This window comes from Bos taurus, chromosome X (assembly GCF_002263795.3).
Source record: "Bos taurus isolate L1 Dominette 01449 registration number 42190680 breed Hereford chromosome X, ARS-UCD2.0, whole genome shotgun sequence".
Taxonomy (NCBI): Eukaryota; Metazoa; Chordata; class Mammalia; order Artiodactyla; family Bovidae; genus Bos; species Bos taurus.
Window position 1 is genome coordinate 133348276 of NC_037357.1, and position 20760 is coordinate 133369035.

Below are 20760 nucleotides of genomic sequence, written 5' to 3' on the forward strand. Positions count from 1 at the left end.
AATGAAAGTGGAGAGTGAAAAAGTTGGCTTCAACATTCAGAAAACTAAGATCATGGCATTCGGTCCCATCACTTCATGGCAAATAGATGGGGAGGGAAACAGTGGCAGACTATTTTTTGGGGCTCCAAAATCACTGCAGATGGTGACTGCAGCCATGAAATTAAAAGACGCTTACTCCTTGGAAGGAAAGTTATGACCAACCTAGACAGCATATTAAAAAGTGCAGACATTACTTTGCCAACAAAGGTCTGTCTAGTCAAAGCTATGGTTCTTCCAGTAGTCATGTATGGATGTGAGAGCTGGACTATAAAGAAAGCTGAGCACCAAAGAACTGATGCTTTTGAACTGTGGTGTTGGAGAAGACTCTTGAGAGTTCCTTGGACTGCAAGAAGATCCAACCAGTACACCCTAAGGGAGATCAGTCCTGAATATTCATTGGAACGACTGATGCTGAAGCTGAAACTCCAAAACTTTGGCCACCTGATGCAAAGAACTGACTCACTGGAGAAGACCCTGATGCTGGGAAAGATTGAAGGCGGGAAAAGGGGACGACAGAGGATGAGATGGTTAGATGGCATCACTGGGTCAATGGACATGAGTTTGAGCAGCTCCAGGAGTTGGTGATGGGCAGGGAGGCCTGGCGTGCTGCAGTCCATGGGGTTGCAAAGAGTTGGACACAACTGACCAACGGAACTGAACTGAACTGAACTAACACAAGCTTCCAGCAGGGGGAAGGAGCCCTCTGTCGTCTCTGCAAGAAGCCTGCTTGCATTCACCCTGGATAACCAAGCAGCACCCCAGGTTTCAGGCATGTTTCTCTTTCTCCTTCCTCCTTGATCCAAAGTGCACAGTCATACGCCCTACACAGCCAGCCACCCTCAGCTATATTTCTCCAAGGGGGGAAAAAAAAATCACATCTAAGAAGGAAGCCAAATGAATTTATCTGGAAACCAATGTAAAACCAGTTTGTTATTTCAAAGCTGACTTTAAAAAAGTAATTTTCGTACTTTTTTTTCCCCTTTATGTCTTCAGACATTTTTATAATACCTACTTTAGTGTCTTTCCTGCAAAATCCAACACCTGGCTCATGCCAGATAATTAAAAAAGAAAAACAAAACAAAACAAAAACACCAGTGCCAACCCAGGTGGATGACTGACCACCGGAGGCAGCTTCAACAGTCCCAAGGAGGCTAGAGGAGAATGAGTTGGCAGTCACAGTAAGTAGGCTTTTAATCCTAGGCAGAGACCAGCCGGTTTCCCAGCTCCCCACACACCTTTCGTGAACCCGAGGCCCCACACTCAGGACTCACACTCACCGTGTGTCCCTGGAATGTTTTGACGGGGCGGTCACAGCCGAGTCTGCAGACGTGAATACACATGTCCGTGCTGCAGGAGGCGAAGGTAGTGTTGTTCTGCCAGTCCACGTCGAGAGCAGGGGCTGCGGAGAAGCAAAGGGCGGAGGGGTGGGGGAGAGCGGACAACACGGGCATTGAGCAGGTGTGCACAGAGCTCAGCTGACTCAGAGGCGGCAGCAGCAGAGCTGAGAAACCTGACAATGTGATTAAAGCAAGACTCGCGGTGCCCACACAGCCTCGGTGCATCACGGACCCTGAGGTCTGCGGTTTACATTTGCAAGGATGACCAGACGCCTCCAGAAAGAGAGCCGACCCCCACCAAAGCGTCACCCAAAGTGATGCTTTCGGTGCCCTGAGCACACAGCAACTCGCTCCCCTGGTGCAGGTGAGATGGTAGGGGAGAAGCACCTTGCTGCTCCCGGGAACGTCACCGGGCTGGGTGATAGATTTTCTTTCGGTGGGGAAGGGAGAGAGCGGAGGAAAAAGACTTCACAGCCTATGTTCAACATGTGTGTGTGTCTCTCGCTCAGTTATACCTGACTCTTTGCGACCCCGTGGACCACAGCCTGCCAGGCTTCTCTGTCCATGGGATTCTCCAGGCACAAATCCTGGAGTGGGTTGCTATTCCCTTCTCCAGGGAATCTTCCCTGATCCAGGGATGGAACCCAGGTCTTCCGCACTGCAGGCAGATTCTTTACCATCTGAGTCACCAGCGAAGCCCCATGTTCAAGGTATCAGGGTTGAAAGAAATGCCCCATGACCCGTTACTGCATTCTACAACTTGAAGATGCTGAGTTGACGAGAACATCTGAGGGGAGACATGTGGCCTTAGGATGGACACCGTCTCTACGTCCTGGGCCTTTCTCAGAGGCCGCTGGCTTGAAGACCTCCGTGAGGGTTTGGGGGACATGACGGCTTGCTTCCCTTCTGCCATCGTCCCCAGGAGATGACTCAGCACCCTCATTCTCTCCGGACACGTCCCTGTTTCTACAGAAAAGGAGGGTTAAGTCCTGCAAGCCTCTGCACAGAACTTTGCCAACTGATCAATACCTAACCTTGTCTCACGTGTTTCTTACACGTAAGTCAGCCCTGAAGTGGGACGAGAATCCAGCTCACCCAGGACATGATAAATCCGACAACCCCCTTCTAACCTTAGCTTCAACATATATTTATTAATTTTTTAACATGTATATTTTGGCCAGCTGATGCAAAGAGCCGACTCATTGGAAAAGACCCTGATGTTGGGAAAGATTGAAGGCAGGAGGAGAAGGGGACGACAGAGGATGACATGGCTGGATGGCATCACCGACTCAATGCACATGAGTTTGAGCAAACTGTGGGAGTCGGTGATGGACAGGGAGGCCTGGCGTGCTGCAGTCCATGGGGTCACAAAGAGTCAGACACGACTGAGCCACTGAGCAATTTCTGGCTGTGCTGGGTCTTGGCTGCTATGCGGGTGACTGTCTAGCTGAGGTGTGCGGGCTTCTCACTGAGCCAGCTTCTCTTATCGGGGAGCACAAAGTCAGGAGTCGTAGGGCACGTGTTTACTTGCTCCGTGGCACACGCTATCTTCCTGGGTCGGGGATCGAACCTGAGTCCCCTGCCTTGCAAAGGTAGAGTGTTAACCACTGGACCACCAGGGAAGCCCCTGTTCTTAACCTTCAAAGCAGAGGTGCACCCCGTCCACCCTCCTGCCTTCCAGAAGTGCAGGACAGATCCCATCAGCTTCTAAATCTTAGCACCACCCCTCACAGAGCCTGCAGGGGGAGGGTTTCACGGAGAGGCAACACTGGCTTTCTCAAGAACCCAAAAAGGGGGTTCAGCACACGTCCACGGCTCCTGCTGAATTTGCCACAGGCGCCCAGTGGAATGAAGGAGCCGGATCCACTTGGTCAGCAGGACGATCCTGGGAGTGTGGAAGCAGAGCCCGCAGCTGCTCTTGTTTATAACACCGCATGCATGAGCCAAGTCACAGATTTCCCGGGCCGGCCTCTGCCTTCAGGCAAGCAATTAATACGCCTGGAAGGGTGACAGTCTGGCACGCGGTTCCGGGGATGGTTAGCGGCACCTGGCCTTAAAAGCGAATGTGTGCTGAGCCCCGGCCATCTAAACAGAGGACGCTGTGTACTCAGCTGACCGGGGTCGTCGGTCTGTGTGCACTGTGTGGCTGGGACCCCGCCCTCCCCCGACCAGTCACGAGGGCTCAGCGGTTCTAGGGGGTGTGGGTGACCTGCTCACACTTGGCCAATGACGTTTGAGCATCAGCACCGCGCTAGGCACAGTCGTGCTTCACGTTGCTTTTTTCCTTTTAACTTTTACTTGAGAAAAGGGTATAGAATTGATGCTTTGGAACTGCGGTGCGAGAGTCCTCTGGACAGCCAGGAGGTCCAACCAGTCCATCCTAAAGGAGATCAACCCGGAATATTTACTGGAAGCAAGGATGCTGAAGCTGCAATATTTCTGGTCACCTGATGGGAAGGACTGACTCATTGGAAAAGACTCTGATGCTGGGAAAGATTGAAGGCAGGGGGAGAAGGGGACGACAGATGGTTGGATGGCATCACCGACTCGATGGACATGGGTTTGAGCAAACTCCAGGAGATGGTGAAGGACAGGGAAGCCTGGTGTCCTGCAGTCCATGAGGCGGCAAAGAGTTGAACGCAAGTGAGCAACTGAACAGTAACGACAAACAGAATCCCAGGAAGGTGCAGAGATGTTACAGGAAGGCTCTACCTTGTATCCGTCACCCACTGGTTGCACGTCGCAGCCCTGCAGCACTGGCTGGACTTGGAAGGTGAGTGGGTCCAGACCCAGCTGTGTATGCAGTGTCACAGGGTTTGATCTCAAGGGCCGATCCATGTAACCAGCACGGTGGTCAAGAGCCGCAAGCGTGTTCCACATCACCAGGACCTCCCTTGGGCCATGTTAGTTGGCCCACCATGCTCTCCCTGGACTGAGATGTAAATGCTATCTCACCCAGGATGTGTTCCTTGGAGTCTGACTTTATTTTTTTTTCAAACTGCAGAAGCCCTCTGAGATCTATCCAAGCCTTTGGGTATTACCCACCTCATGAGTCACTCAGTTGTATCTGACTCTTTGCGACCCCATGGACTGTAATAGCCCGCCAGGCTCCCCGTCCATGGGATTCTCCAGGCAGAACACTGGAGTGGGTTGCCATTTCCTTCTCCAGGGGAATCTTCCCGACCCAGAGATCAAACCTGGGTCTCTTAAATTGCGCGCAGATTCTTTACCATCTGAGCCACTAGTTAGGTCCTGTCTGAGCCACGATTTGACCCTCATGGCTCGGGCAGTATTATCAACAGTCTATCAATAAAAATGAGTGGGTTGCCATGCCCTCCTCCAGGGGATCTTCCCGACCCAGGGATTGAACCTGGGTCTCATGTATCAGAAACGGATTATTTTCTGTCTGAGCCACGAGGGAACGTCCTGCACTTGTTTTTAACCTGTTCTTTCTCAGTGCTGAGCGGTGGAACCCTGTTAAGCTCTGAGGCCTAAGGTTTCTTGCTGACCGAGGGCACCCCCACCAAGCCTTCATGGGGAACAGCTCTGGAGAGGCAAGTCAACTGCTGATTATCAACGCATCACACACTGAGGGATGGTTGTCCCTACAGCTTAAAGAAAAGCACGCTCCCTTGTCTTCCATCTTGGACAGTGTCTACCACACCACTTCACGGTATAGATAAAGAGCAAATAGCACCCAGAGCCAACCCAGCAATGGGATACGGGGCGACCCGTGGGCAGCAACACCCCAGGTGAGAAGCTCCCTGACGGCAGAAGAGACACGTGGTCCGTGGGATAGAAAGCCTGGGACCTTGGGAATGCTCTGGGGAAAATTTACATCCTGCTGAAAGACTCAATACAAGAGTCCTCAGGGTGAAAACTGGTACAGGAAACTTATGGGCATATTCCCCTCTGAAAAAATCAGAAGCCAGAGCTGTCTGTGTTACAGACATCCCCCCATCACGTGAGCACACTGGTGCTCAGCACGAAGAATCAGAACTCTGGCAGGGTTCTGCCCCGTCGCTGAGTCCCTTCCCTACAACAGAGCTTGAGATGCTCTTAGCCTCTGTAATGAGGCTGCGATCCCCGAAGGGGGCTCACGCCAAACCCGACAGAAATCCAGCAGGCTCACCTGCCACGGTCTGCTCTGTCCATGGCACAGACGGCCGGCTCGGAGGAGGTGACACGCATGGATCAAATCATGGAGACCGGGTTGTCAGGGGCTGGGAGAGGGCACTAGAGAGCACTTTCTTAACAAGTAAGGGGTATCCTTCTGGAGTGACAGGAATGTTCTGGAGCTAGACAGCGGTGAATGCTCTGCACATTCTGCCCACTGGAAACACACACATGGACACAGACACACAAACCTACACACAGAGGCACGCACAGAGACACACGGACCACCCCCCCCACAAGAGACACAGACCCCACAAACAGAGACACACACCTACAAACACACACGCACCCACACAGACACGCCCCTTCAGAGAGATACCCACACCCACAGACCCCCCAAAGATACATCCCTTCCCACACACAGAAACACATCCACACACAAACCCCTTCCACAAAGAGAGACACACACCCACACCCACACACACACACACAGACCCCTTCCACAGAGAAAGACACACCCACACACAGACACACACCCACACACAGACCGCTTCCACAAAGAGACACACACCCAAACACAGACACACACCCACACACAGACCCCTTCCACAAAGAGACACACACCCACACAGAGACGCCTCCTTCACACACAAAGACTCCCCTACAGAGAGACACATACACAGACCCCCCCTGCAACACATACACATTGCCACACAGAAAGACATACACAGAAACACACAAACAGACCCACATACACACACTCACAGGTTGGGCGCCCAAGCTCCCTGCTCTTGGAGCCCTGCCCACTTCCTGGTGGGGAAACACAATTCTACAAAAGGCTCAGCGACTCCCACCTTCATCACTGCTGTTAAGAGTAAAACAGTATGAAACACCCCCAGCCAGCACCCCCAGAGACGTGTGCAGCATGGAGTCCCCGAGCAGAGCCACGGAAGACATGGGCTGCCTGCCTCTCCAGCAGGGCGAGGTATGCACGGGGCCCCTCCCGGGGCCTGCTGGTCGAACCAGGAGGGAACGAAGGACTGCGTGCCTTTGTCACAGTCATGTTGAGGGCCCTGCGGGGAACCTCTCCTCCCAGGCTGCTTCTGCAGGACCACACCCCTCCCCTCCTGCTTGGAGCCCTTCCCAGGCAGCGAGGTGGGTCGCGCTAGCTTGGGGAGTCCTGGGGGCCAGCCCTGTGGTTCTGAGCATCACCAGGAACCTGGATCTGCCCAGTAGGAGAGAACCTCGGATGGCGACCAACACATCACCTCAGGGCCACTCAATGCATCACCCAACGTCCACCTTGCATGCTCAGCACTGCTCATGAGGCATGCCTTCTTCCGAGCATTCACCGTTACGTTAAGAGACCGTTCTCAGGACTCCGAATTCTTATTTTTGAATTAAAAACAAGGAAAGTTAAAAAAAAAAAAAAGTATTAAAAAAGTACTCACCGGAATGAAATGGAAACTGTTGTTTGGCTTCTCCTGTGTGAGCATCCCAGATTATTGTTGTCTGTGCTCCGCAAAAAAAAAAAAAGAAAAAGAAAAAGAAAAAAATTTAGTTACTGGTTCCTCCCGGAAAGTTATCTCCAGAAAAATTTGTCACACATGAGAACACAGCGAGCCCTTCTTTTTTTCTAAACTAGCACTGCTCAACTTAAAATTTTCTAGTAACCACAGTAAAAATTAAAAAAAAAAAAAACAAAAAACCAAAACAGTAAAACTTATTTTCACAATATACAGTTTATTTCACTCCAGCACAGTGAAAATGTCACTTCAACGTCAATCAATATATTCGCAGCATGTGGCCTGTGTCTTTTATGCCCACTCTTTGGAATCCAGGGTGTGTCTTACACACTTAAATCACCCAGACATCACACTTATGAACTCAGCCACGCCTGTCTGATTATCATACTCCTCCGGACGACAGCAGCCGTAACTGATAGGCAGGAAGCTACCAATTTTGGTGGGAGTCCCATCTTTATCCTCAAACTTGAATATCTATCATTAAAAAAAAAACTTTTCTTTTTAAATGAAGAGATTTTTGGTTGCACAGGACGTGAGATCCCAGCCATGCATCGAACATGTGTCCCTCTGCACTGGAAAGTGTAGAGTCTTAACCACTGGACCCAGCAGGGAAGTCCCAAACTTGAAAAATTATTAAAAAACAAACAAACAAACAAAGCATATCTAAAACTCCAGTTTGGACCAATTTTCCAACTGAAACACTGCAGAAATGGTTATTTCTGAAAATCCCCCTGACCGTCACTCTGTGAAGTGGGGACACTACACAGGCTAGAGGAACTGGGTTCCACTGGGGTCTGGCCCTGATGTATTGCTGTACATATTAAGAAGAAGAAAAAAAAAAAAAGATCTCCACCCCAGAAGACAGAGGAAGTCACGAATGCTTCTGAACACATTATAGTGTTGGGGAGACACTTGGGGAAGAAGCCGGAGGCAGTTCAATGCAAAACATTTGGAATTAATTCTCAACTGGAATTTTCAGCTAAATTGGAAACTTGACGCCTCCCTGTCATTGACATTTTAACAAAGATCTTCCTTTAGGAAAAACTGGCTCTACTTTGTATCAACAGCGCTAATGTTCCTGGCGAGATACTGACAGCACTGAGTGTGTTTGAAAAACTTCAGGCCAGCTCCAGCGCTAAGTCGCTTCAGTCGTGTCTGACTCTCTGTGACCCCAGGGACTGTAAGTCCATCAGGCTCCTCTGTCCGTGGGATTCTCCAGGCAAGAACACTGGAGTGGGTTGCCATGCCTTCCTCCAGGGGATTCTCCCCATCCAGGGATGGAACCTGCGTCTCTTATTTATAAGTCTCGAGCATTGGCAGGCGGGTTCTTTACCACCAGCTCCACCTGGGAAGCTCTGGACCAATTAACATTTTTATCCCCCGCTCCACCGTGTGGTTTATAGCATTTTAGTTCCCTGACCGGGTACTGAACCTGGGCCCCGAGCAGGGAAAGCGCCAAGTCCTAACCACTGGACTGCCAGGGAAGTCCCAGAGATTTTTTTTTTGATGGAGATTGGTCCTGAGTGTTCATTGGAAGGACTGATGTTGAGGCTGAGACTCCAATCCTTTGGCCCCCCGATGCGAAGAGCTGACTCATTTGAAAAGACCCTGATGCTGGGAAAGATTGAAGGCAGGAGGAGAAGGGGACGACCAAGGATGAGGTGGTTGGATGGCATCACCAACTCGATGGACATGAGTCTGAATAAACTCCGGGAGTTGGTGATGGACAGGGAGGCCTGGCGTGCTGTAGTCCATGAGGTCGCAAAGAGTCGGACACTACTGAGCAACTGAACTGAACTCTTTTTTCTTAACTGAGCCAGTCACAAGTCTGGCATGGCAGAGAATATATAAACACTTTCACAATTCTGACACAACTTCACATACCACATCAGTTGTTGTAACAACTTACTATCAGTTCAGTTCAGTCACTCAGTCGTGCCTGACTCATTTGCTATCCCAAGGACCTCACAACTTACTATGTGTTACCTTAAACACACACTGGACAAAAGTAAACATGACTTATCCAAAAGCTTTTATGGATCAGAAATACAGGTTAGCCACTCTGGGTTAAGCACGCACCGAGGGCCAAAGCCAGTATCCCTAACTTAAATTTCATCCCTGAGAAGATATCATTTTCAAGAACACTGTTATTATTCCTGCCACAGTTGATTCATCATGGTAGACAGTCTTTCACTCAGAGGTTCTAGAATTCCAGAAGATCAAAACCACAGAAGCTCACAAAACCTCCAAACAAGGCCCCTTTGATTTCTTAAGGGGGAGGTAGAATTTCCAGAATTCAAAGAAACCGTGATGTTTCCCGAGAGATTAAACATAGCTGAAAAAAGCAAGGTATCTCACGCAAACACTCACTTTGTCTACTCCAGCACTCAAAATGTAATTGCCCTTCTTGTTCCACTTCAAGGCGAAGATGGGGCCTTTATGTTGGCCTAAGGTGCTGGCCAGGTTACCTGGTAGGTTAAAAACAAAGAGAGAAATCAGGGTGACTTCTGAGACATGCTCGGTCTGTACCCCAGATGATGGCAACTGAAAGTACCCCCTCTTCCAACCCTGACGCGAGGGAGGCGGGGCCAGGAGGACTTACCATCCTCTGTCCATATTCTTGCAAAACCATCATAGGAACCCGTAGCCAGCAGTGTCCCGTCACTCTGTGGGCCAGAAACACACACCAACACAAACTATTTATTACAGCCTGCAGGCAGGGCCTCCATTCCCCGAGCAGGGGTCGGTCAAACTCACGGCCCCTGCAACAGAGCTGCAGACTCCTGACCCCTGGGCCACCAGGGGAAGTCCCAGGCTTCCTTCCCCCAAAATCATCACAAGGCCAGGGGGCGAGGGAAACACACCGCACCCCGTCACCAATGACGACACCAATAAAAGACACCGTACGAAAAGTTACTGAGTGACTTTGGGAGACCTTGACGAGCTTTGAAATAGCTGCAGATACTCTGACAAGAGAAGAGTTTGTGATGAAATGACAGGACATCCAGGAACGTGATAAACCGTTGGTGGGAATGCAAACTAGCACAGCCACTACGGAGAACAGTGTGGAGATTCCTTAAAAAACTGGAACTAGAACTGCCATACGACCCAGCAATCCCACCGCTGGGCATACACACCGAGGAAACCAGAACTGAAAGAGACATGTGTACCCCAATGTTCATCGCAGCACTGTTTATAATAAATAGCCAGGACATGGAAGCAACCTAGATGTCCATCAGCAGATGAATGGATAAGAAAGAGTGGAACATATACACACTGGAATATTACTCAGCCATTAAAAAGAATGCATTTGAATCGGTTCTAATGAGGTGGATGAAACTGGGGCCTATTATACAGAGTGAAGCAAGTCAGAAAGAAAAACACCAATACAGTATACTAATGCATATATGTGGAATTTAGAAAGATGGTAATGATAACCATGTATGCGAGATAGCAAAAGAGACACAGATGTACAGAATAGTCTTCTGGACTCTGTGGGAGAAGGCGAGGGTGGGATGATCTGAGAGAATAGCATTGAAACATGTATATTATCATATGTGAAACAGATCGCCAGTCCAGGTTCAATGCATGAGGCAGGGTGCTCGGGGCTGGTGCACTGGGATGACCCAGAGGGATGGGATGGGGAGGGAGGTGGGTTCAGGATGGGGAACATGTGTATACCTGTGGCAGATTCATGTCAAGTATGGCAAAAACCACTATAATATTGTAAAGTAATTAGTCCCCAATTAAAATAAATTAATAAAATAATATCAAAAACAGAAAAAAATAAAAAATAAACTGTACAGTCCAAAAAGAAAAAAAGAACGTGATAAAGAGAAAGTGAAAAGATGCTGGAGAGCTGTGTGTGTGTCCGGGCACAGATGCTGAGGGTCGGGTGGGAAGTTCGCATCTCCCTGGGCACACCTCAGGGTACCCCCACATAACAGGCTTCCTGATAAAGCCGCCAGACTCTTCCTGCCGCCGACGTGCAGCTTACTGAACACCATCAGGCTGGCGGTCGGCCCGGACCCCCGGGTGGGCTGACCCACAATCCCGTCCCCTTCCTGGGGTCCGCCCCAGCTCCGCCCAACACCACAAGCTGTCACCGAGGTCGTGGGGACTGCACAGGTGTCCCCGACGGCGTCCGGGAGGGAGGCAGCTTACGTTCCAGTCCAGCGAGGTGACGTCTTTGTTACTGGGGACGTCGTGGCCCCCCTCCCGGATACAGTGCCTCAGCACCAGCTGCGTGGAGCCCCCGTTGCTGTTTTCATTCAGGTTCCATATCCTGGCAGTCGAGTCTCCGGACCTGCGCAAGGAACACAGCTGGCCCTCAAGCTTCCGGGCCCAGAGCAAGCAACACCCACTGTTGCTTGTCGCCTGGCTGGGTCTCTATCTTTTTAATGTCGCTCCAAAAAAAAAATCACCGTGGTTTTCTCTCTCCACTCTTAGGTGCCCTCATCATTTTAAATGTCTGTGCATAGCTTTCCACACAGCTGAGAAAACGGCTGAATACGGACTTTTGCACAGGCTTAGACACCCCAAGGGTTCCCCCCCGCTCAAAGCCCTGCTCTGTACGCTCTGAGAAGATTTCACACATGACGTAGAAAGGGAGTGTCTATCCCAGGAGGAAGGACTCGGACACCTGGACCCCGGGCACCCCCCAATCTGATCCTGGAGGACTCGGACCCCTGGAACGTGGGCACCCTCCATGTGACCCTGGAGGACTCGGACACTTGGACCCTGGGCATCCCCCAACCTGACCTTGGAGGACTTGGACACCCACACCCCAGGCACCCCCCAACCTGACCCTGGAGGACTCGGATACCTGGACCCTGGGCAACCCCCAACCTGACCGTGGATGACTTGGACACTTGGACCCCAGGAAGCCCCCAACCTGATCCTGGAGGACTCGGATATCTGGACCCCGGGCACCCCCGGCCTGACCCCTTACCCCGAAGCCAAGAGGTCACTGACAGGGTTCCAGGCACAAATGAACACCTCGGACTCGTGGCCCCGAAGGACGGTGGCTTTGCTGGGCGGGATCTCCACGTCTCCATCTATTTCCATTGGTTTCGAGTGATTATCTGTCGCGGGGAACAGGACAGGACACGTGTCTCACTGACATGGAAGAAACCCATCCATCCTCAGAGCATTTAAGCTTGACAGATAACTTCCTCCGCTGCACTGCCAGGTCACTTGTGACAATTGGAACCAGGTGATGGCTTCTGTGAAGTCTTCACAGTCTCCAAATTTGATAGGGGAATTAAAAACTGGTGTTTATTCTTTGTAACTAGGGCCAGGCTCATAGGTAATAACAATGGGAATGAGACTGGGCACAAACAGACAGCTGTCTCTTGAGCAGAATTTGAAGCTTTCTTCTCTGTCTTAGTGAACTCCGGGAGTTGGTGATGGACAGGGAGGCCTGGCGTGCTGCGATTCACGGGGTCGCAAAGAGTCGGACACGACTGAGTGACTGATCTGATCTGATCTCTGTCTTTTATGTCTACAGTAAAAAGACGCATATTTTGTTACATTTTCCTAAGAAGTCAATGAGGAGAGGGGGACGCAGAGGATGAGACGGTTGGATGGCATCACTGACTCAATGGACATGAGCCTGAGCCAACTCCGGGAGATGGTGATGGACAGGGAAGACCAGCGTGCTACAGCCCATGGGGTCTCAAAGAGTCAGACACCACCGAATGAACAAGAGCAACACAAGTGAAATTAGGAGTTTCTGAATCCCAAAGGCCGTCTCACTCTTTGTTATATGCCTAGAACTTAAGTTGTGCTGTTGCTGTTTAAGTCGTTGTGTCACGTCCGTGTCTTTGTGACCTGGCTTCTCTGTGCACAGGGATTCTCCAGGCAAAAATACTGAAGTGGGTTGCTGTTTCCTCCTCCAGGGGATCTTCCCGACCCAGGGATCGAACCCGCATCTCTTAGTATCTCCTGCATTGGCAGATGAGATCTTTACTGGTGAACAACTTAGCAACTGAACAACAAGTCAGTTGCAAATACTGCTGCTAGAATGCAAGTTACAATTCAAATGACAGTGAGAATAATTAGGATATAAAGTTTCCTCAGCAAAAGTTCCTTCTGTTGACGGGACAAGTGATTTTATAAGACATCTTCCTGAGGCGTCACCTGCTTACCTACGAAGCTCCCACACGGACACGCAATCCTTCTTCCAGAAGGCTCACCACTCACAACCCCTTGGCCTGCTAACAACCTCATGGTGTTGGGACTCCAATGCTATTTTCTTACTGGAGCTAAGTGTGTTCCAGGCTTTTGAAGCCATGCAGACACAGCCCAGATGACCCAATGGGGACTCCAGGTTGTGAAAGGATGGTGGCAACAAGTCATGGTAGATGCCGCACAGAAGAGACTCATCCTGGATCATGCTTTAGCGTTAAGTCGCTCAGTCATGCTGACTCCTTGCGACCCCATGGACTGTAGCCCGCCAGGCTCCTCTGTCCATGGGATTTCCCTAGGCAGGAATACTGGAGTGGGCTGCCATTTCCTCCTCCAGGGGATCTTCCTGACCCAGGGATGGAACCTGGGTCTCCTGCCCTGTGGGCAGATTCTTTACCATGTGAGCCCCCAGCAAAGTCCTGAAAAGTGGATCCACTTTTTCCCCTTCTATGTGGCACAAGAAAGAAGGTTCTTGAAGGTCAAAATGAAGTCTAACTTCAGACGCTGTAAGTCTCGCTGAAGCCGCCTTTTAATAAGAGCAGGTGGGACAGAGTAGAAGTTGGAAAACAGTGGACATTGCATGCATGTGTATGTGTGTGTTGCGGGGGGAGGCTGGTGGCCAGCCCTCAGGTGGAAAGTAACCCCATTGCAGAGGCCCCCTCAAACGAAGGAGGAGCTGGGAGCTTCCAGCGCAGCTTGAGGTATGCACCTGTCTCCACGTGGCTACGCTCCCTTGGCGTTTTAGATTGAAAGACATGGAGTTTAAAAAGTTTGCAAGATTTCTGTAACAGCAGTAGGTACATAGATTTCTCAAGCCTCACCAATTACGCTTCCTTTCTGGGGTGGAAGGTGAAGAAAACGGGGACGTTCACCTTCTGGGCTGTAGCTGAAGCAAACGAGGATGTTCACCTTCTTCCTGTTTTACTTTTAGCACCTTGACGGAGAGACCCCATGTGACTGGGCACACCCACGAATGACGTGCGGGCACAAGCCACGTTATCTTTTCTTCTCCTTTCCTGGGACCCTGTCCTTGCGAACCTTGTGAACAATGATTATGGGGCCTGCTGATGGGAGGTCATTTGATTCGACACTGCACAGACAGTCTTGAAGCCATCCTGCATGGCAGCCTGGCCCTTCTCTCTGCCCAGTGGTAGAGCCATGTCCCAACTCCAGTGGGGAGAGGCCTCGGCCCGGAGATGACAATCTTCCCCCTCGGGTGTGCACAGCACTTCAGAGGGAAGGGGCATTCAAAATAGGGAAGAAGACACACTCACTGGCAGAGACTTACATGCATGTACACACACACTCTGAACGTAGAACTTCCTTGAAGCTGTCTCTGAATTTGTAAGCAGGAGGTTCTCTGGCCTTCCCTGGCGGCTCGGATGGTAAAGAATCCACCTACCAATGCAGGAGACGCAGGTCCGTCCGATCCCTGGGTTGGGAAGATCCCCTGGAGAAGGAAGTGGCTACCCACACTCCAGTGCTCTTGCCTGAGGCATTCAATGGACAGAGGAGCCTGGCAGGCTACAGTTCATGAGGTTGCAAAGAGCTCTCTGCCTCATTTCGCACACACTTTTGGGCATTAGTTAACAAGAACCCTGCTGCAACCAACCACATAAGTCGGCATTCGCTATGAGGGCCTGGTAACCTCTCAGTGACCATGGGCTCTGAGTGTCATGTCAGAATCTGTCTGCAGGGCAGGACAGTGCAGGGCGCCTCCAGAGATGAGACCCTTCTGAGCCGGGCGGTGTTCACACGGCAACACGACTACCTTTACACCCAGTGAGCTGTCAAAGCAGCAGAACTCCTACAGCAGAGGATGTGCAGGTATTAGAGAGTCACGTCATCGGTACCACGTATACAATTAGACAGCCAGCGGGAATGTGCTGGGGCTTCCCACGTGGCGCTCATGGTAAAGAACCCGCCTGCCCACGCAAGAGACGGGGGCTCGATCCCTGGCTTGGGAAGAGCCCCTGGGCGGAGGAAACGGCGACCCGCTCCACTACTGTTGCCTGGAGAAGCCCGTGGACAGAGGAGCCTGGCAGGCGACAGCCCACAGGAGTCGCAAAAGAGGCGGAAGTGACGGAAGCGACTTTGTGCACACACACGCATGGGAATATGCTGTTGTGATGCAGGGAGCTCTGTAAACAACCTAGGGAGGAGATGGGCTGGGACGGAGCTTCAAGAGGGAGGGGACATATTTATCACGTGTATACCTATGGCTGCTTCGTGTTGATGGACGGCAGGGGACCTATGTGTACCTATGCAGACGCTGGTGTTCATGGATGGTGGAAACCAACACGATACTGCACGTTAATTATTCTCCAATTAAACAAACCAACCACATCTAAGGACTTCGATGGGAAAATTGGAGCAAGAAGGCCTCCTGGGTGCAGAGTAAGCAAACGCTAGCCAAGGCCTGCAGGGCACCGTCCAGCGGACCCAGCCAGAGTCAGAGGACACTAGAGGAGCCCGCTGGACCCAGGCATCCCACACTCACTGATGGCGTGTGCTCCGTTCTCCTCCCCGTTGACTGTGGCCTCGCCGTTCTTTGGTGGGTTCTGCTGGGAAGCGGCCGCGGGCGCTGCCGTCGTGGCCGCTGCTGCTGCGGCTGCCGCCGCCGCTGCAGCTGCCGCGGCCGCAGCCGCCTGCTGCTGGGCCAGCTTCTCCCGGAAGGCCTGCTGCCGCGTCTGCACCACGTCCGGCATCACCGCGTCGATCAGGGACAGGGACTCGATGGGGCGGCCGTCGAACACCGTGCCGTCCTGTGGACAGAGCCCCGGGGAGGGGGGTGGGTCAGCTCCGGCTGGGCGTCTCCTGGGTTGGAAACGCAGGTGCCTGGGGCCCCGGGGAGGCGTGGGGGGCTGGGACCGGGAAGGGGTGGCCCATAGACACCCAGCACTCGGTCAATAACAACCTGAACCCAGACGTGAGGGGGTCACCCCAAGCCTCCTATTTCCCATCACAACCGGAGGGCTGCAGTGGTCTCAATGGAAGGGGGCGATCGTGCTCCTCAGGGCAGGGGGGCATCTGGGAAAATCTGGAGGCGTGTCTGGTGGTCATGACTGCGGGGGGGTGCAGCTGGCATGTAGTGGGGAGGGACCAGAGATGCCACCCAACATCCTGAAGTGCACAGGATGCCCCCTCCGCTCTGAGAAGTCTCTGGCTCAAGCTGGAAAGTCCTGCGCCCCCCCACCCCCAACAATCAGGCTCTGACTCATAGCGTATCCTTCCATCTGATATTATCAAACGCATGTTCTGCCATGTGAAGTGACTTCTGGGGACTCAGGATGCAGACAAATGCAGCCACGAAACTGCTAACAACGGCACCGCTGAGTTACCACGCCTATTTCCTCAGCTTCCTCTCAGTTTCCTAGTTTCCATCGGGGATGAGGAAAAAAAAAAAAAAATCTCCTACCCTTTTAGAAAACACAGGAGGGAGTAAGAGAGTCCTTTCCTGAGAAGGTGCTCTGATTATTAGAGTCACAAGAAACTCCAGGCCTCTCGCTGTGCCTGCTAGATGTTCAGACAGGTTTTAGACCGTTTTTCCCTCATAAATCAGGAAGAACTGAAGGACGTACGTATCACCTACAAAGTGCTCGAATGAAACAGCACCCCAGCCGACTACCGGATACTACACGATATTTGAAAATTAGGGAACAACAGAAAACAATGTAGAACGTGGCAAAAAGAAGCCACCCTCATCCCCTGATTATGCCCATGGAGTGGCCAGTGTTGACCGGCTGGCCAGACGGCTTCTACATCACCTTCCTTCTTTGCATATTCATGCCCCAGACGGATGACGATTTTGCAAAAGGTAGCAACTGCGCAGAGTAATAAAACGCTTCCTTGCCTAAACTCTAAACGCACACCATCTCACTCCTAACAACCGGAAAGCTAAGTGATCAATGAGACGACCTTGCAGTCTCCTCTAGGCGATGTTGGACTTTGAATTGACAAGGGAGAGAAGGTATGGAAATGAAAGACGTGGAAACTGGGTGTGTGTGTGTGAAAGTCACTCAGTCATGTCTGAGTTTTGCAACCCCTTCTCCAGGCCAGAATGCTGGAGTGGGTAGCTGTTGCCCTCTCGAGGGGATCTGCCCAAGCCCACGATCAAACCCAGGTCCCCTGCATTGCAGGTGGATGCTTTACTATCTGAGCCACCAGGGAAGCCCAAGAATACTGGAGTGGGTCACCTATCCCTTCTCCAGGGGATCTTCCTGACCCAGGAATCAAACCTGGGTCTCCTGCATTGCAGGCGGATTCTTTACCAGCTGAAAATTCTTTGCCTTTACAAGGGAAGCCCATATGTGTGTGTGTGTGTGCCCATGTATATGTGTGTGTGTGTGTGGATGTGGATATGTGTCTGTATGTGTGCCTGTGTGGGTATGTGTCCGTATACATATCTGTTACACGTGTGTGCGTTTGTGTGTATCTGTGTGTGCGCAGGGAAATCCAATCACGGCGTCGCATAATCTGAGAGCTGGGGTCCTGTACTCCTATCCCCACATGTGTTTTGTGGGAAAAAAAAAAAGACTTAGATGGGGTCACGTTGCCAGCAGAAGATCCCGGGCACCCTGATGTACGAAAAGGAAAGAGGAGATTGCCTGCTGTTGGGCAGGAACGCCTACAGTATCCGCAGACAGCCAGGTGTTCTCTGAGATGCGGGGTTTTGGAAAACGACAGAGGAACGCATGTGAGAGAATGTGAGATACACTACTTGTGTGATTGTAAAAGCTTAAGGGAAAGTGGAGGTAAATGCTACGAAGAAAAGACAGGCCTGCAAGGATGAGAAAGGGGAAGAGCAGGCGGAGGAAAGCGTGGAAGGGTGCAGGGAGATGGGCTCGAGGGTGGTGTGATCGTGGGAGCAGACTTCTGGTAGTGAAGGGGAGGGGGCGCATGGCCACTGAACGGGGTCAGCTGTGCTGGATGCGTTGGAACAGAAAACGGGGACTTGGGGCACAGCGGTGTGCTGGATGGAGGTGGGGTGTGGGTAAATGGAGGCAGGACGAAAGAGAAAGGGTGGTAAGTGCAGTTACAATCAGAGGGAGTCAGACTGAGACTCCGGGAAGACCCGGACGTCACAGGAGGCCCCGGGATCCTTAGAGGACAGTCCCCAGACAGAAGCAAAGCAGGTGGGAAGGGGAGCTGTCTTGACCCCTCACCTTTTATCTTTAAAAGGCTTCAGTTCAGTTCAGTTGCTCAGTTGTGTCTAGCTCTTTGCGACCCCCTAGAATACAGCACGCCAGGCTTCCCTGTCCATCACCAACTCCCGGAGTTCACTCAAACTCATGTCCATTGAGTCAGTGATGCCATCTAGCCATCTCATCCTCTGTCGTCCCCTTCTCCTCCTGCCTTCCGTCTTTCCCAGCATCAGTGTCTTTATAAATGAGTAAGCTCTTCACATCAGGTGGCGAAAGTACTGGAGATCCAACTTCAGCATCAGTCATTCCAATAAACACCCAGGACTGATATCCTTTAGGATGGACTGGTTGGATTTCCTTGCAGTCCAAGAGACTCTCAAGAATCTTCTCCAACACCACAGCTCAAAAGCATCAATTCTTTGGCGCTCAACTTTCCTTATGGTCGAACTGTCACATCCATACATGACTACTGGAAAATCCATAGCTTTGACTAGATGAACCTTTGTTGACAAACCTTTGTCTCTGCTTTTTAATACGCTTTCTGGGTTGGTCATAGCTTTTCTTCCAAGGAGCAACAAGCACCTTTTAATTTCATGACTGCAGTCACCATCTGCAGTGATTTTGGAGCCCCCCCAAAATAAAGTTTCTCACTGTTTCCATTGTTTCCCCATCTATTTGCCATGAGGTGATGGGACCAGATGTCATGATCTTAGTTTTCGGAATGCTGACTTTTAAAAAATGTTACAATAACCCATTTATAAACTGCTATAAAATTGGCCCTGATATGCACATGCCCTGATCTATAAAGAGGGAGGGTATTTAAGCAAATCAGGAGCAACTTAAATGTACACGTCTGGTCCCAACCTCCCGGAAGCAGCTGTGCAGTGAGAGCTCTAACAAAGCCATCGCTTGAAATAACCCTCTTGAACTCAACAGTACTCATCTCTCCGCTTCGATCTTCTGGGAGTGCCCTCGCTCAGGTTCACATAAAACACAGACTCTAGTGAAGTGACTCACAGGGTCCCTCTTCCACCGAACTGCTGAGAGACATCCAGGAGGAAGGGTCATTTCCGTGCCCGAGGCTGGCCCATGCCCATCGTGAGGCATGGCTGAGCCTTGAACGAGGCGGGTCTGACCTCCCAGGGTCCACTACACGCAGATGGACGTGTTTCAGCACGTTTCCCACTGTTTGCCCTCCATGGCGGGCGGAATCCGCAGGTACAGAATGGCTGACTGTGGGACCTGAGCACCCCCTGTGGATTCCGAGAGACGACCGTATAAATCAGCATCCTTTTCAATGCATCATGATGACCGCTTTACGGTGAACGGTGTCAGATTCTTGATCTCCAAAGAAGATTTAGCTTCGGGACCAGGGACCACGCTTGATCACTCAAGAGCTTTTGTGTAGCAGAAGTTTTATTAAAGTATAAAATCGGACAGAGAAAGCTTCTGACACAGATATCAGAAGGGGGACGAAGAGTGTGCCCCTCACTAGCATTGAGTTCAGTTGCTCCATTGTGTCAGACTCTTTGCAACCCCATGGACTGCAGCACACCAGGTCTCCCTGTCCATCAGCAACTCCAGGAGTTTACTCAAACTCGTGTCCATTGAGTCGGTGATACCATGCAACCATCTCATCCTCTGTCGTCCTCTTCTCCTCCTGTCCTCAATCTTTCCCAGCATCAGAGTCTTTTCCAATGAGTCAGCTCTTTGCATCAGGTGGCCACAATATTGGAGTTTTAGATTCAACATCAGTCCGTCCAATGAACACCCAGGACTGATCTCCTTTAGGATGGACTGGTTGGATCTCCTTGTAGTCCAAGGGACTCTCAAGAGTCTTCTCCAACTCCACAGTTCAAAACTATCCATTCTTCAGCACTCAGCTTTCTTTATAAGTCCAACTCTCACATCCATACATGACCACTGGGAAAACCATAGCCTTAACTAGATGGAGTGTTACCAGTGTAAGCAAGGGAGCTATATCCTTTCTCATTAATTATTACAATAAATCAAAAGAATGTCTCAAGTTTGTGAAAACTTTACCAGACCAACTCACATAATTTACATTGTAAGATAACAGCATTAGCCAGAAGGTTTTCAGGAAGGAGAAACTGTCCTCAAGCAGGAGATACACTGTTGTTATATAATCCTTAGGACAGAGTTTAAAGTGAGCTGTTTATGTACTCATCAGTTCAGGCTTAAACAAACAAACAAACAAACAAAAAACCATTTTATGTGACTAAGACTTAAGGAATGTCAAGGGGGAAAAAAAAAAAAAAAAGATGTTTGTCCTTTCCTCTTCCTTGAGAATTTCAGGCCCCTATCTTCACCTTGAGAACCCCAGACCCCTTTCTCCTTCTCCTCCTCCTTGGGGACTCCGGACTTCTTATCAACCTGCCTAGGCATTGC

The 20760-nt window shown here is 50.9% G+C and overlaps 1 protein-coding gene across 7 annotated transcripts in view; it reads right to left on the reverse strand.

Annotated features, from left to right (window-relative positions):
• TBL1X (transducin beta like 1 X-linked) overlaps positions 1-20760 on the reverse strand; it is a 246677-nt gene that overhangs the window by 9397 nt on the left and 216520 nt on the right. For all 7 annotated transcript variants that reach the window (XM_059883400.1, XM_059883399.1, XM_059883401.1 and 4 more), the window contains 7 exons: positions 15708-15972; positions 11970-12102; positions 11183-11324; positions 9621-9684; positions 9389-9486; positions 6944-7004; positions 1317-1438 (listed from right to left, as the gene is read on the reverse strand). In XM_059883400.1, coding sequence (XP_059739383.1) covers positions 1317-1438; positions 6944-7004; positions 9389-9486; positions 9621-9684; positions 11183-11324; positions 11970-12102; positions 15708-15972 — 885 coding nt within the window. The remainder of the gene's footprint in view (positions 1-1316; positions 1439-6943; positions 7005-9388; positions 9487-9620; positions 9685-11182; positions 11325-11969; positions 12103-15707; positions 15973-20760) is intronic.